This window comes from Helianthus annuus, chromosome 9 (assembly GCF_002127325.2).
Source record: "Helianthus annuus cultivar XRQ/B chromosome 9, HanXRQr2.0-SUNRISE, whole genome shotgun sequence".
Taxonomy (NCBI): domain Eukaryota; kingdom Viridiplantae; phylum Streptophyta; class Magnoliopsida; order Asterales; family Asteraceae; genus Helianthus; species Helianthus annuus.
The window spans coordinates 173,070,773-173,087,578 of record NC_035441.2 but is presented as its reverse complement, the minus strand read 5'-3'; the positions used below and the strand labels follow the sequence as shown (position 1 = coordinate 173,087,578).

Sequence of the window (16,806 nt, the reverse complement as noted above, 5' to 3'; positions counted from 1 at the left end):
ACAGGCAACAGATCAGATTATATTTGCATCAACAAGATATCCTTCATCATCAACTTATCATTATTCACTGATTCTAAACCCTAAAGTAATCCAAATATCTTTATATAAATGTAATAAACCACCTTCAAAGTTTAGTCATTGTCAGAAACCATCCTTCATAGTCTATACACACATATATATAATGACTAGTTTGGTTGATTCTCTAGTTTACGATACTAAAATCCATCATCACATATATGTGAATAGGGTAAAATTATCTTAAAGAAGGATTAACATGATCACACAACTACACAAGGATATTATCTTCTTCCACGCGTACTAGTCCCGTTTAGAATTTTAAACACCAAATATTCCTTAATTTTTGATTTTATACATTGAATAACCATATTGAACCCTTGGTTAATGTTTAATTTCGATGAATTTGGATGTAAACCCACGGGGGTTGTTTATTAGAGAATATAAATCATATGGGTGTTAAATGAAAGTTGTTGATTCTCTTTTTTTTTTTTTTTTTTTTTTGAACGGCTAATTAAAGTTGTTGATTCTCTAAAAGGCTATTGTGAAAATCTACAATTGTTTTGTTAAAAAAATACCTCTACACTTGTCATTACCCCTAGCATCAGTGACCCTAATCATCAGCTTAACCCTACTTTGGATCATGTTGGAATATAGAATGCCAAAATATTTTAAGCATTGCATTTGTTTGAAATATATAGGTTTCTTAAAAATTGGAAAACACCAATGTCATAGATTATGTATATCTAAGTTAATAAAAATTGGAATACACCAATGTCATATATTATAGAATTACAATATTATATATCTAACTTAAATTAAATTTTTATCTTGATAATTTTCTTTTTATCGATAGACTTTATCTTATCATATGACCGTCCTAAATATTGAATTAACATGCACTTATTTTGGTTATCCCATTAAATTTGCGACAACTTTGTTTTTGAAGGTTGAATATGCACGTCAATGTTACCAAACAAAATTAATAATATTTAGTATTAAATCATAACATTATATGAATTAAAAAACTATATACTTTAGAAATATGAATTATCTAAGCGAGGCAAGCACCTGCCACCTCTTCAAGTTAGTAATGATAGTTATAAATATTAAAATAATAAACCCACATGATGGAAACGGAAAGCACCTTGAATGGATGGGAATGAATTAGTGAAACCATCTTTCCATTTCAAATATCATTATTTTATTAAACCATGATTTAAAGACATAAAAAACGTTTTTAAGTACCCCATCGCTTAATCGATTGCCCTATAAATCTTTATATATTTAATAACCGTTACCTACCATTTAGGTTTACTTTTGACCCATATGCATTATAGTGCATTACTATACCAACACGTATTCACAAAACGGTTGTAAATCTGTCACAAATTCAAAAACTGTTTTCGTGACCAAAACTTTTGCAACCAGCTTACAAACAATCCATTTTTGCAACAAAAAAGAAGACAATCTTACTTAAAGTAGTTAGAAACTAATACATCCAAATTCCAAAAACAAAATCACATATAAAAGACGGTAAACATCGCGATGATTCCTACGATCATAAGAGTTTGAGACAACGTGTCACTATCCATCTTTAGTACCGAAGCCGCTTCACTCGTAGTAGTAGTAGTAGTAGATGTATGGTTTGCAGGATGACCAACGTTGTTTTCAGCTTCCAAAACCTTAACAATCATCTTAAGACCACGTTCACAATGACCAGAATCACCACTAATAAAGTAAAAGAATCCAGACCGGTTGAGTTCAAAACTAGTGTCACCATTGTCAGAGAAGAATAAAGGGTGCGATGACTTGCATTTCTCGTGTTCTTCTTTGGTCACAACCAACACCGAATCTTTCTTGTACTCAAAACCTACACAACATTGCATGCAAATATGCAACATTACAATTAACAACTTTAAGAACATGCTGTAAAATCTTAATGTTTGGTTTGAAAAGATTACAAGTACTTACGCAATGTGTCGTTTATGCTAAAGCGATTGTGGGTAGCCCATTGGTTGTAGTGATCGGTGTCGTTAGAGGGAGGGATGACCCAGCCTTTGTCGCCACCAACTTGGAACTGATGAGCCGTGTGGAGTTTGAGGATGGTTAAGAAGGCGAATGCTATGAGAATGGGGGTTGTGTTCTTCATGGTTTAGTGATTGATGGTGGTTTAATTAAGGGGAGTGAAGAACCTAGGGTTGTTTATATATTAGGGTTTGGTGCGAAGAAGTTGGTTATTTTGAAGAGAGTGGGAGAGATGGTTGAGGAGAAGTGGGGATACGATCTTTGACTCGGTAACTTCTGTTTTTTCTTCCACGATATTTCATGAAAGTAAATTGGTTATTTTGAATCATGTGACAATTTTCCTCATAAAGAGGTCATTTTTAATTTATGTGTTTGGATAATACAGGTTGCTACATAATAATTTATTTATAGTTTATATAATATAGTCATACATAGTGTTTTGATTATGTAAGAAGATAGAAGTAGTTACATTTTAAACAAAAAAAAAAAATACAATTCTCCTATTTTTATTTAGAATAGTTGTATATACAAAAATTATAAATGTGTATAGTTCTCGTATTTTTATATAAAATGGTTGTATATTCATGAACACCCTCTACATAGACTTCCAAGTATAGGCTTATTACTTATGTTTTTTTAGGAAAAAGGTACATATATTGTGTTCACGAAATGTTAGTATTAATTAAACTATTAAACAATTCAGTTTGTATCATATTAAAGGTAAATATATTGTGTTCACGAAATGTTAGGAAAACATTTTAGGTTTTTCAATAAGCCCAGATAAATCTTTCAAGTTCCAAACTCGTGAGTTGGGCTCAATAAGCCCAGATAAATCTGTCAGGTTCTATGTGTGGTTTGGCTGAGGACTCGGAACATATTCTGGTACGTTGTCAAGTGGCCGACGTTATATAGAGACCAATTTTATGGTGGCTTAAACTTCCAATAAACCAGCAAATTTATACACTAAAAAGAGTTGATACAAACAGTAGGTGAATTGGGGATGTCGAAGAACCGGGCTAAAGCAATCCATGAAGTTTTTTCGCATACAGTGTGGAGTATTTGGAATACGAGAAACGGAAAAAAAATTAATTCAAAGGAAAGGAGATAAGTACTTACAGAATCGTGGAGGAAATAAAAGAAAGGACATTCGGGTGGATGGTGAATAGATCAAAGATGTCGAAAATAACTTGGAGTGAACGGAGAAGACTTAATTTAAACGTCTGATTTGTAACATTTGTTTTTCTTTTTCGATGTGTTTGATGCCCAAGGTCTCTTGCTAGGTTGGGATTGTTTTGTTGAGTTTGAATAAAACGATTTCCGTTGCCTGTAAAAAAAATGCATGTGTGTGCATTAGTAATTTTATTTGTTGTTTTTTTCGTTAAGAAAAGAATAGATGACAAACTATATAGAAAATGATAACAAAAAAAACGAATACATAATTGGAGTTTAGAACAGCGTGTAAGTGAAGTGTTTTAACTATAAGGTAGTGTTTACTACAGAACATATATATATATATATAAGCGGAATGAAATAGACCATTGTAAGTGAATGAAAAAACAGTGTTTAATAGAATCACTTAATATGAGTAATTCCATCCCCTCTTAACACCCCAAAATCATTTAATCCACCTCATATATTTTTCAATCCATTCCCACTTTCACCCTTCAACAACACCATGCCACCGCCGCCCACCGCGGGCGCCACCACTGTCGTCGTAGCCATCCACCACAGTCGTCCGCCATCAACACCACCGCCACCAACCACCACCATCATCCACCACCGCTATCACCCCCACCGCACCCCACTGATGTGGCTACCACAACCTATTATATTCACCATCGCTGCCACCACCACCGTTGACACCACCCACCCACCACCACCATCACGACCACCCACCATTATTTTATTATTGTTTGGTATGGGGGTAATTATATGAACGAGGGAATGGAATGGAATGGGTGGGGAGGAAATGGAATGGGCAAATAAATGAAACTGATCATTGTCATTCTATGTCTTGTTTGGTTACCATGTGTGAATGAAATGAATTATTACTTTGTGTCGTTTGGTATGGAGAAAAAAAAAAGACAAATCAATACAATCGGTGGTTAGTAGCGGTGGTGGTGGTGATGGGTAGCAATGGTGGTGGGTGGCGGCAATGAGTGTAAAAGAGGGAGAAAAAATAGTAAAAACGTATTAAAATATTGTTGTGTAGTTTAATAGAGATAAATATACGGAATCTTATGTGGATTTTTTTTTCAAAAATCTTTAAGTTGATAAGGTAAATGTGTTTTTAGTTAAATTATAAGAATACAAATTAGAACTCGGATGTGAATGCTCCTACTCTCCACATATCAAATGTCAAATCATTACCTACATTACGTATAATGGTAAATAAACAATTGCTATGAATAAACTACTTAAACCCCCGTCATGAAATGCGGATAGTATAACTAGTTATTTATTAATAACCAAGGTTGTAAAAATCGCACATAGCCTCCGACTAGCCGCCGATTCTTCGCTAATAGGATATTCACAGAGTAATTTTTCTCTAATTGGCCCATTACATGGCCCTGGGTCAAAATCGGGTCTAGACAACCAAAATCGGTTCAATTCGGCCAAAAATTCATACCCGAAATGAGTTTCTACCTCAAAATCCAATAGATTCGGACTTTTGCAGCTCCCCATTCAAACCGAAACACACCTGTCCTTCTCCCTTGATTCAATCTGACCTAATTGATGACATCCATGGGGTCGCGCAAGCGAGCCTAGGTCGTGATTACAACCACAAAATGATGAACTGACCAATCCAATTGGTTGAATTAGAATTTGGTATGTTTACTGTGATAGAGAGGGGTTTGGGGGGGGGGGGTTGAATGGTGGTAGTTTACCTTTGGTCTCTAAATTTGTGTTAGAGATTAGAATGCCATATTTGGTATGTTTAGCTTTTTATATAGTAATTAAAGGTTATTTATAAGTTAATTTGTAAATTTTTATATAAAAAGTATAAAATTAACGTATTGTATATATAAATTTGTAAAATTATACATAAAAAGTTTAATCCGATTAATTATGATTAATCTCTAGTCATTTGTCCACCGTCTAACCAACATCCAACAATTTTTACAACACTAATTGAAAGTGCCAAAATATAAGGGTATACGGTGTGGTGCGGCAAAGGGAAGTGGCAAAGTGGTTTACCGCGCGGCAACACCGCCGCCAACCCCTTTGCCGCATCGGTTTGGTTAGTCACGCGGTGACCGTTTGCCGCTCGGGAATCATCACTCAAACGACTATAATGCCGTTGGCATTAATAAAAAATTTTCATTTTTTACCTTTATAAATTACACAAATTCATTTCTATTTTCACCAAACAAACTCAACATCCATTTTCATTACATTTCACTCTCATTCTTTCAAATCTTTTCAAAAAAAATGGAAGGCTCAAACAAAAGTGAAGGCAAGAAAAAAATGGTAGGGTCCGGTTCGAAGGCGAGGGCTCAAGAAAAACGCAGTTCGGGTGGTTCTAGTGTGCCGTTTCATCCCCACCTTGGGTTTCCTCCATTTTATTTTAACCAACCCATGCATCAACCTTTCGGTTATGATACCCAAACCATCCAAAATTGGATGCAACACGGTCCGACGATGGTTCGACCCGGTTATTATAATTACTCCCTAGACGCCCAAAATGCTTTTGACCCGTTTGCTTTTCAAAACCCAAGCTCACAATCACCGAGACCTTTTCAAACCCCAAGCTCACAATCACCGAGAGACATACAAGATGACTCCGATGAAGAGTTCGTGCCGGATACCCAAGAACAACATTTTGATGAAGATGAAGATGTTGCGGTTGAAGAAAATCCCGTGAACGAAAATGAAGCCGCACCAGAAAGAAAAGGAAAAGCGAAACGGGAAAGTTGGACGCCTAAACAAGAAGAGGCGTTGGCAAAGGTTTTTGTTCATTGCACTTTGAATAAAAAGAAAGGCAATCAACAAAAGGCGGATGGGTTTTGGAAGCAAGTTCTAAACCACTTCAATCAAACGGTCGGAGGAAGTAACCGAACCCACCACCAAGTTCGATCAAAATGGATCACGATGCAAACAAAATTGAACACATTCAATGGTCTATATTAGGGCTGGCATATCGTGTATACTCGTACACGATAAGACACGACACGATAAGACACGATACACGAAATCCCATACACGAACACGACACGATAACTTATTATGTCTTTTTTTTTTGAAACACGAACACGACAATTCGACTGTTATACACGAAAATTACCTGTTAATACATGATAACACTAACAAAAACACGAACACCACATGCTATCTGAGAGTTACAGAGGGAGTTTAGGGTTTTATTTTATTTTTTTTTTGAATTAAATGAGAAATGAAAATATAAAGGAATTAAGGAACCCACACGCACATGGTTGATGAGTTTTATTTAATTTAATTTCTTATCGTGTACTAACAGGTATTAACATGTAAACAGGTATTTAACCTGTTTATACACGAAAATTAACAAGTAATCTCGTGTCTACCTGTTTGGTACACGATACCTGTTAAGGCCCTACACGATACCTGTTAACTTCGTGTAGGTTCGTGTCGTATATTCGTGTATTCGTGTAAAATTGCCAGCCCTAGTCTATATCATCAAGCGGTATACTTTATTATTTATATACGGTTTATTTTTTAATGAAGTATTTGGATTAAGTTGTTGATAATTTATTATTTTAGGATCGTTTACGTCCTAGCGGGAGTGACGATGCTTTTGTAATGAAGCAAGCGCTAAAGGATTACAAAGGCAAAGAAAAAATGGATTTTGCTCATATTGCGGCTTGGGAGATCGTTAGAACAAATCAAAAGTGGTCGCCGGTATCCTTGTTGGGTGAAGAAAGCTCCGACTCGAGTCAAAAAAGAAAGTCTTCGGATTCGGGAAATTATAGAGCGGATAAACCGAATGTCTAAGTCTCGAGCGGATTCGGTATTCCCTACATAAACGAGGATCCCTCGCCAAGACGACAAACGAGAAAGGAGAAAAAGGAGAAAGGGTCATCTTCAAGAAACGAAGATCCAAGATATATAACACACAAATTCGAAGGGTACAAGACCATGAAAAAAGAGATAATGGAAATTAAACGTATACGAGAAGAAAAATACTTGACCTTGGCGGATGAGCAACGAGAGGCGTTGCGACAAACAATGTACGACAAGGACTTGGAGACGTTTAATCGGCCTACCGACAATGTTCACCCTGCGATGTTGGAAATCACACTCGCTAGAAAACGTGAGATCACAAAAAAATATGGATGGCCTTGTGATTTTTAGTTTGTTTAAACTTAGATTTTATTTTAAATGTAATGCTTTATTTTTATTTATAAAACTTTGATGTTTTTTCCATTTTATCTTAAATTAAAAAAAACAGAAAATAAAAAAAAAGTTTACTACTTCAGCAAGTGTCTAAACCATTGCCAACACTTTTCAGCAAAGTTTAAACATTTTTCACTGATTGACATGACGCACTCTAATTGGTTGTTTTTTTAGTTTGTTACTCTAAGGTGTTTAACCACTTCTTACACTCTAATCAACATTGGTAATTTTCATAAATCATTTTTGAAAATACAAAAAAGACAATATAAACTTTTTTCTTTCAAAAAAAATATGATACGGAGCACTATTGTTTTCCTATTTTTAACTTTTTATTTCTTTATTTTCACAGTAGCAAGCAGACGGAATTCATCGGGTGATTGATAGCAGCGAGCGAAGAAGAGGAATTTCCAGTTTACAATCGAATGGCGGAAGAATCAGAGAAGCGATTTCATGCCGTCATGGATAAACTCTTTCTTCCTTCTCCTCCCAATTCCAAACCCCCTTCATCATCATCTAGGTATAACAACAATTTCCCATCCAATCCAATCCAATCCAATCGCTGAGTTGCGTTTATAATCTTCTTATTCATTCTTCATATCCAATTTTACTCATCAACTTTGAAACAAGATGTTTATTATTCACACATAAAAATTCAGTTATTAGGGTTTATTAATCTGTTCTGTTCATCATTATATACAGATTCCTATTGAAAGTATTGTTTGTAAATTAGAAACTAACTTAATGTCTGTCTTCATGCTAATTTTGTCATTTAAATTTGGGTTAGAAGAAGAGTGGAAATTTAGTTAGTAATTACTTTTTTTGTTATGCTAGGAAACGCCCGTATACTATGACTACAAAGCTGGATTTAGTTGATTTGAAGTCTAAAAGAAGTATGGCTGAGGAGTTGAAAATTGCTTCTGGTAGGGCTGTGGATCCGCCGGTTTGCAGACCGTGGGATAGAGAGGACTTGCTTAAACGGCTTGCTACGTTTAAGTCCATGACGTGGTTTGCTAAACCTGAGGTTAGATACGATACGACTACTAAATGTTCATTTAATTGTGTTTACTTGCCTGTTTGTTTGTTGTAAGATAGTGTGATATAGACAAATAGTCGTGAATTTTTGTCTTCTCATTAGATATGTTCTCATGAGCTTCTTTTACTTTCTTATTGGTTATGCAATTGGGGCATTTATTCTTTTTATATTCTTATACCATGTTTCATTTAGTGCAAATACCTCACTGATGATTAGTCATGTCTTTAGTGGATGTTTGTTTAGCAATATCCTAAATCTCCCCTCACGGTTTATCCAAATTGGCTATATACTGTCTTAAATACATTAAATAAGCGGCGAATATGTATAATAGCACCAGTTATACTAGTTAGACTATCAATTAATCATAACCATACAAAATGAATGTAATTAACTTAGCATTGACGAATGAAGAATAACCATGCTGCAGTTTTCTTTATCATTTTTTTACAATGAATTTTTACCTTTTTGTTGAATTGTTTTAAGAGGGTCATGTTATCTATTTTCATCAGGTAGTCAGTGCAGTAAATTGTGCCAGGAGAGGTTGGATCAATGTAGATACGGACACCATTGCTTGTGAATCATGTGGAGCCCGCCTCTTCTTTTCTACTCCATCGTCTTGGGCACAAGAACAAGGTAATACTTGCTTTTTATCACACCATCATTATTCTTTTCAGGACCCAAATTTGAAAAATAATCCAAAATTTACTATATTATATGCAATATAGTTGAGAAAGCAGCCTCGGTTTTCAGCTTAAAGCTGAATAGCGGACACAAGTTACTCTGCCCGTGGGTTGACAACGCATGCGATGAAAAACTAGCACAGTTCCCCCCTGCGTCCCCTGTGGACTTGGTTGATAACTACAAAAACCGATGTGCTTCTTTATTGCAACTTTCGGAACTCCCTGTGATCTCATCGTCAGTCGTTGATTACATGAGCACCCCTGTGCTGGAACATTTCCTAAAATGCCCTCCAACTCTCGATGAATCTGAACAAGTTTCTCCCATCTTGTACTATCAGGTACCGTACCACCGCCTTATGTAGTTATGCTAATACAGGCTATGCAGTTATAGCTGTCCAAAATCGAATAGCGGTCAAGGTCCGCTATATGATATATAGGTTATAGCGGTGGTATAGCGGTAATTTTTATACGATGCATAATTTATGTATTTATATATATATAAATATATCTTTGAAAAATATTAATAGTAATATCAAAATTCATAGTAATATCATTCCATTATCAAAAACCTGTTGCAAATCAAATACTAATAGTAACTTTGAAGTATTTAATTTAAGAATTAACACAATCAAACGCCGTTACTGCTATAACCGCTATAGGCCACCGCTATAGTATCGCTATAGGCAACCGCTATTTGGACCGCTACACACCCTGAGGTCCGCTAATCGCTATAGCAGTATAGCACCGCTATTGACTGCTTAGAATACAGGTTACAAAGTTGTTTTAATAATGTTAAAAAGTGTTGATTTTTAATTGCTATTTTCAGGCGCAAAAGCTTATAAGTTTATGTGGTTGGGAGCCTAGGTTACTACCTTACATAGTCGATTGTAACGATGCACCAAACGCTGGTATTACAGTATATTCTTCTAGAACATCTGAGAATGTGGAGGAAAACGAAGGTTTTGTTAACGACAGTGAGAAATACGATCATACGTCTGTGATTCTAGAATGTAGGTTTTGTGGGGCCAGGGTCGGTCTGTGGGCTTTTAAGATGACTCAACGGCCCACAGAGTTTGTTAGACTTATTGGACATGCGGAACCAAGTGATCATCATGTTCTGGAAACTTCTCGTGTTGAAAAGGGAGAACAAACAGCAAGTAGCGGTAATGGTAATAGTAGTGTCACGTCATCGAACAAAAATGTTTTGAGTTTGACAATTGCAGGTGGGCCACCACCCGCCGAGCAGAATTTCCGGCCGACAATTTCTTTCCCTGTTGTTGGACAAAACCTGAGGACACGTTTTTCATCTGCATTTGGAGTGGTTAACGGTGGTCAACATAGTTCTACAACTAATCGATTAGTTGAGGCAACTGGAGATAGTGCTATGAAATCTGCAGTTTCTGATCAACCGGAAAACGTTGACGGAAAAGAAATCAAGTTTGATCCAATAAAGCAGCATAGATATTTTTGTCCTTGGGTTTCGTCTAATGGGAAGCTGACACCTGGATGGAAACAAACGCTTTCTGCTCTAGAACGCCAGAAAGAGTTTGTTTATTCGTCTGAAACAACCGAAGCTTCATCTTCACTTATTGAGGTAACCTTCGAGGTCTTCATTTTTGGTATATAGCTTGAATGCTTGATGCACCCATATGGCTGCAAATGAACTGAACGTTCAGTGAACAGTTCAACGGGAAGTTCGTTTGTTTAATAAATGAACGAACATGAACAGAGGGCACGTTCGTTCATTTATGTTCGTGAACGTTTGGTAATGTGTACGTTTATGTACGATAGTTCATTAGTGTCTTTAGTTTTTTAATTTTATTTAAATACCTCAAATTTCGACAAATAAAATATTTAATAAGTTTTAGTGTATCATATATTATGTTCATGAACGCTTGTTTGTGTTTATTTATTTTCATTTGTGTTCATGAACATTAGTTTGTGTTCATGAACGTTCGTTTGCATTCGTTACCTAAAATTAACAAACGAACACGAAGATATTCATTTCCTTAGCGAACGAACACGAACATAAAATCCCGTTCGGTAGGTGTTCATGAACACATATTTTCTTTACAAACGATCACGAACAAGGTCGTGTTCGTTTGTTTGCAGCCCCGTTTTCTTGTAATTTAAAACATCTCTAAATTGATTGATTATGCAACAAAAAAGTGTGATCTGCTGCTAATCGTTGATTACCGTGCAGGTGGAAGATCCTGTCGGTTCTGTTAAAAAGCTTCTCACGCCCCCGTCAGCTAAAAGAAAGAAGATCTTTCATGGTTCGAGTTAAAGAAACGCCATCATCGGCACTAAACGCCAACTATACATGCGTGATGAAGTAATATCTTTTTGTTGTTTGGTTAAAGCAATAGTAAGCTTCCTTTTAGGGATAATCACAACTGTTTGTATCAAGTTTTGATTTCTTTTATTGACTGCAATTCCCATGGTTAGGATAAGCTAGAAACTAAAGATTTATATTCTAGGTACTTCAATGGACAAAAAGTCGGTCTTTTGCAGTATTAAAACATATGAAAGGACTCGAATTGATGTACAACTATCATGAATTTATGAACTCTTTCCTGCGTAACTCAACACCTATGATATATACACAGATGACAATAGATTTAGGCATCACGGGTATTTTTGGTCTTCAAGAAACTTTATTATCTGCCCTGTTAGGAGTCCCAGCGGATACATTTTTTACATATAACCCAGCGCATTCGTCCAACAGGGTATAAGAACTTCTTCAATACAACTGTCTGCTTCAGTTGTGAACTTGATTCTCTTAGGTAGTGCTGCTAGTTGAGTAGTTTCTGCTTGATTCTGTTCGATGGGACTGATGGCGCTGATAGTGTCAACTGGGTTTTCAGCGGCGGGACTGGTGGTGGTGCTAGTCTCCACTGTTTCTCTTCGGTTGGTTTTTTTTAGGGGGGGGGGGGGGAAGAGAGATTAGTTACGTGGATAAGAAGAGAGTAATCTGTAGTCCCATTCACAATTGTCAGGAATGTCCATTTACAAGAAGAGAGGGATTGTTAATACAAACTTAGCGCCTCATGTTTGTTTCTATGAGTGCCTTGTAGTGTTGTAAATGAGCTCAACATTTAGTGAACCATTCATGAATTGTCCGCATGATGTTTGATTATAACCCTCTATTTATTAAATGTGCGAATGAATAAGATTTTGTCTATTTAGTTAAATGAACAAATATCAACACATCAACAAGTCTCTTTTTCGTTCACTTACGGATCATGTACAAACATAAAAGTTTAATTAGCTTGTTAATTTAAAAGAGAGTAAACTTTCGTTTTGCTCCCTGTGGTTTGGTCGTTTTAACGGTTTTACCCCAATCATTTAAAAATAGTCATTTTACTCCCTGGTGTTTCTATTGATTATCTAATATACTCCCCAACGTTAACTCTGTTCATTTCTGCTGTTAAAAGTAAGGGTAATTCAGTAATTTTACATATCAGTATCTATTATTTATTTATTATATTATCTACAAAAATCCAATCCATTACTTATTTATTAAATTACTCTTTCTAATCCTAGCCACCACAACTAGCCCCCATCATCTTCATCCCAGCTGACCACCACCATCAACATTCCAGCCGGCCACTCTTTCCAATTTCTATATAATTTTCTTATTTTAGATAGCAGTGAACAATATCATTCATGGGATTATGAAGCTCTTTTGCTTTGAGGACTAAACCAATGTTATAAATTAACACTTAATTCAATAGAATATGAATTTTCATCTTAGTGTATATATTCATTTGGAAATTTACTTATGAATTTTCATCTTAGTGTATATATTCATTTGGAAATTTACTAGATCTGATTATATATTTTTTTTTTTTCAAAAACTAATCTCAGTTTATTTCATTTATACTTGTCAAGTTACATCAAAACAGAAGGTAGATGGGTAACAAGCTGCGCCGCCACCCCTTTCTGAATTGCAAACCCTAATCTACCAAAAACAAAACCTTGCCCCCTGAGGTTGAGCAATTGCAATTATAATGGTAATATAGTAGAATAAAATTAGACTGCTGTCGACTAGAAATAAATCTTATCTTTTATTTTAGTTTGCTTTTTTAAAACCATCAATATAAATTATTAATCACAATTTGATTTTTTTGTTACTTGTAAGTTGTAACCTATTATTAAACTGCATTAGTTTCACATTACAAAACCAATTATATTTCATATGGACCATATGGTATAAATTGTATTCAGCTAATGCAGGAGTAACATTTTTTGAGCTCAAAAGTAGGTAATGTTACTATGACATTTTATGTTTAAATTCAAGGCGCGCATGTGTAGTTTAAGGGGCTCAAATGTTTACCATCACATCACCTCTATAAATGTAATGTTGTTGCTACATCAAGTTTAATATATTATATAAGCGAATGTTTGATGAAACTAATTACAACAAGAAATTGAAGTTTTTATTTTTTAGGGGGTTTAACAACGGGTAGAAACTAGGCTCAAATATAAAGATTATAGTTTTTGTTTGTATCAAAGTATTTGTACCTTCATCGAAACTGAAAAATCTATAAAAACTATAAAATGACATTTAAATGTTCGCCAACACAACTAAAGTCCAAAGGTATATATACCTTTGGATTAGTTTATGCACATCTACAACTTTTTTTCTTATAACTAGTACAAGTAGTTTTTTTAAGAAATGTTCGTATCTAAATAGGACTTTTATTTAATAATACAAAGTATTCTTTAAAGTTTTTAAATAGTTAATAATAACTTTCATGATCTTAGCCTCATGTCAACCTTAAATCAGCGGCGGACTCATAAATTATTTGTTAGGGGTGCGGATGAGGTGTTCAACTATATTTTTAAGGGGTGCGGTCGGGTTTTTTTGCCTAAAATATAGACTAATTTTTTTTTTTTCAAGGAGTACGGCCGCCCACCTTAGCCAAAGGGTAGGTCCACCCCTGCCTTAAAAATAGGCTAACAGTCAACCCAAATGGCCACTAATCAGGTCAACCTGTTTTAGGGAATACTCTGGGACGGGTTACGGGTTTTCCAATCAAAACCTTGAATTAAGATATTTATAACTTTGTTAAATGTCGTGCGGTAAAGATCGTTTTAACTTCTTTTTTGAAAAGAGTAGGTTGTCTTAATGTCTTTGTCTAGCCAATGTCTAAATTAAATCTAAAAGTTGATGTTTTACTGTAAGAAAAAAAAGATATCTTTTAGCAAGTTTGCGAACAATGAAACCTCAAAATTGGGGATGATAAAAAGTTAGAAGATCAATCCATGTAATATTTAATTTATTTCTTTGAAAAACAGTATATTATTATATTTTATGAATAATTAAATTAGTAAATGTGCAAATTTAGTATAATGCAAAAAAAAAAAAAAAAAAAAAAAAGAAGATCAATCCATGTATGTAAGGGGCGGAACCACAATATAAGCAGCCGTAGCACGGGATACGACTCAACCCCGTATTCGTAGTGTTATTTTTTTTCGTTTTTATATAAAGAATACCCCTAAAAAAATACGAGGATACACCTAACCATAAAAATAGGATAGTATTACAGTGTAAATCTAATTCTTTTTACAAGCTCAAACATAACTGTTAATATCCTATTAAGCTAGACAATTAGCACAAGACCCAAAATAATAATAAAACCGGCCCATTTATATGTTGATTGTGGAGGTGGCAATGGGCATGTTTTATACGCAATCGAATGGGCCCAAAATTTTTTAATAATGTCATGATTTGTGCAGTCGAAAAATATTTTTTTTTTATAAAGTAAAAGTGGACGATGTGATTGAATGATTTCAAGCTATGAAAAAAAAGAAGAGGACAAATATGTTAGGTATTTGTTTACTTTATTTATTTATTGTCGTTTTTTTTTAATATTGTATGATTGCATGGTAATTTTTTTTGGATACCTCTAATTTAATAGGCTGGTTCCGTCACTCTATATAGTTATATGTAAATCCACTTAAATATATATATACACATTTTCTATTATTATGTAGCATGATAAAAGATGACTAGTGTGTTGATGGGTTTTGTGGTAGTGTAATAATATGTAGGCACAGTAAAAGCACTAATAATAATATGGAAATGAATTTATGTCCACTTGCTTGTGATACCCACTCACCTTTCACTAAAGAAAGTCAATGATGGTTAAGGAACATCTACCCTCTACAAATAGTCATAACAACCATGTTGAAATACCACTTAAGCCTTAAATAATTGTATACCATCCATCTACCCATTTTCCATTTATCTTTGTATCTAGAAACTGCTTGATTTATTTTATACTTTCTCATAAGCTTTAAAGACTTAATCTAAAAGTAAAAACTGAATTAATATTCATCCACAATGTATTTATTTGACAGACTCATACTTCCCCTATGGTTAATAATAACATCAATTAATTTGTTTAGATGGGAAACTACCCTTTAATAAACATCAACCACACAACTCACAAGAGGTGTTTTAAAAACCAAATCATCCAACCAAATAGATTAAACCGAAAATCGTAAACATGTTAACTAAACCTTGCCTACGTGTGTGTATAAAGACGGTTTAATATCATGTGTTTTCTCAACATTGCTCCCAATTGAATGTATTTTCGCCACTAATGACTAGATGAGTAACTTTATGAAGTCATCCCTATTGTTAAAATGATTACAAGTACTCAAAACATAAAACCAATTCTACATAGTAGAACTTTTATTTAGCATTATATATAAAATCCACGTCAACATTCTGTTAATAATCTTGTACTTATAACTTAACATACTCAAACAAGAAGTCACACAATACGCTTTGAACATAGAGAGCACGTGTCTAATAAGGTTTTGGTGTGATTAAAATGTGACTTAACAATATTTTTTACACTTAAACACCATTTAACTTTATACTTGAAAGAATTTAAACTTACATCATTTTTATGAGGGCCAAACACTATACTACTAAACCATTAGGTCATGGGTAGCAAAGTAAATACTTATCATAACAAATTAAAAATATATTAAGTTAATACATAATATTCTTGAAAAATATTCTAGTCTTTTATTCTTTAATATGCTATTTATTTTACCCCTTGACCCATAAAATCTAAACCTAAACAACACCTACAATATGATACATTATAACGAATTTAAAGTTTATTAATAATATATTAAGAATAAACAAATCTTATGTACACAAGTTTTAAGTTTATTTTACTCTTTTTCCCTTTTTCGGATACGTGGAGACGACGTGCCGTCACATTCACTCCTTGATCGTCGCTGAATCTAAGGACCTGCCTATATTTTAGTGCTACAAATAAGCATGATCACATCTATTTAATAATCCACTTGCTTTATTGTTTACACAACTTTAAAATATTAAATATTTTTAATCCTTTTTAAGCATAGTTTTTAGTGTAAATTACCATGGACGATACATGTAATATATAAGTCATATAATTTTATATTTGATTGTAACTTTAACAAAACTCGTGTACAAATACTTAACTAATTAACTGTTTACGTACTCATCCGTTATGATTTTACATTTTTGGAGTTGATGGACGTTTAAGAAACTATGTTGTATTATTTTTTAAATCTTGATCCAACAATTAAACTCAAAGACTAAACAAGTTTAACCAAATATCACCCTTAGATATTTGTTATTATAATATTATTATATATCATTTT

The 16,806-nt window shown here is 34.2% G+C and overlaps 2 protein-coding genes across 2 annotated transcripts; one reads left to right on the top strand and one right to left on the bottom strand.

Annotated features, from left to right (window-relative positions):
* Nucleotides 1-1,377: 1,377 nt before the first annotated feature.
* Nucleotides 1,378-2,242, bottom strand: LOC110879616 (early nodulin-like protein 1). The gene is made up of 2 exons (XM_022128115.2): nt 1,990-2,242; nt 1,378-1,888 (listed from the first exon to the last, which is right to left on the bottom strand). Exons 1-2 carry the CDS (start codon nt 2,165-2,167, stop codon nt 1,536-1,538), a joined length of 531 nt encoding a protein of 176 aa, XP_021983807.1. The 5' UTR covers nt 2,168-2,242; the 3' UTR covers nt 1,378-1,535.
* Nucleotides 2,243-7,720: 5,478 nt separating this feature from the next.
* On the top strand, nt 7,721-11,718 carry LOC110879614 (nuclear-interacting partner of ALK). The gene is made up of 6 exons (XM_022128113.2): nt 7,721-7,933; nt 8,248-8,437; nt 8,959-9,082; nt 9,175-9,467; nt 9,956-10,723; nt 11,333-11,718. Exons 1-6 carry the CDS (start codon nt 7,839-7,841, stop codon nt 11,414-11,416), a joined length of 1,554 nt encoding a protein of 517 aa, XP_021983805.1. The 5' UTR covers nt 7,721-7,838; the 3' UTR covers nt 11,417-11,718.
* The last annotated feature ends 5,088 nt before the right edge of the window (nt 11,719-16,806 follow it).

Coding starts and splice junctions, on each gene's coding strand:
- LOC110879616 (XM_022128115.2), bottom strand. CDS start 2,167: ATGAAGAACACAACCCCCATTCTCATAGCATTCGCCTTCTTAACCATC. Junction 1,889..1,989: donor TAGCATAAACGACACATTGC/GTAAGTACTTGT, acceptor AATGTTGTGTAG/GTTTTGAGTACAAGAAAGAT.
- LOC110879614 (XM_022128113.2), top strand. CDS start 7,839: ATGGCGGAAGAATCAGAGAAGCGATTTCATGCCGTCATGGATAAACTC. Junction 9,083..9,174: donor GTCTTGGGCACAAGAACAAG/GTAATACTTGCT, acceptor TATGCAATATAG/TTGAGAAAGCAGCCTCGGTT. Junction 10,724..11,332: donor CTTCATCTTCACTTATTGAG/GTAACCTTCGAG, acceptor ATTACCGTGCAG/GTGGAAGATCCTGTCGGTTC.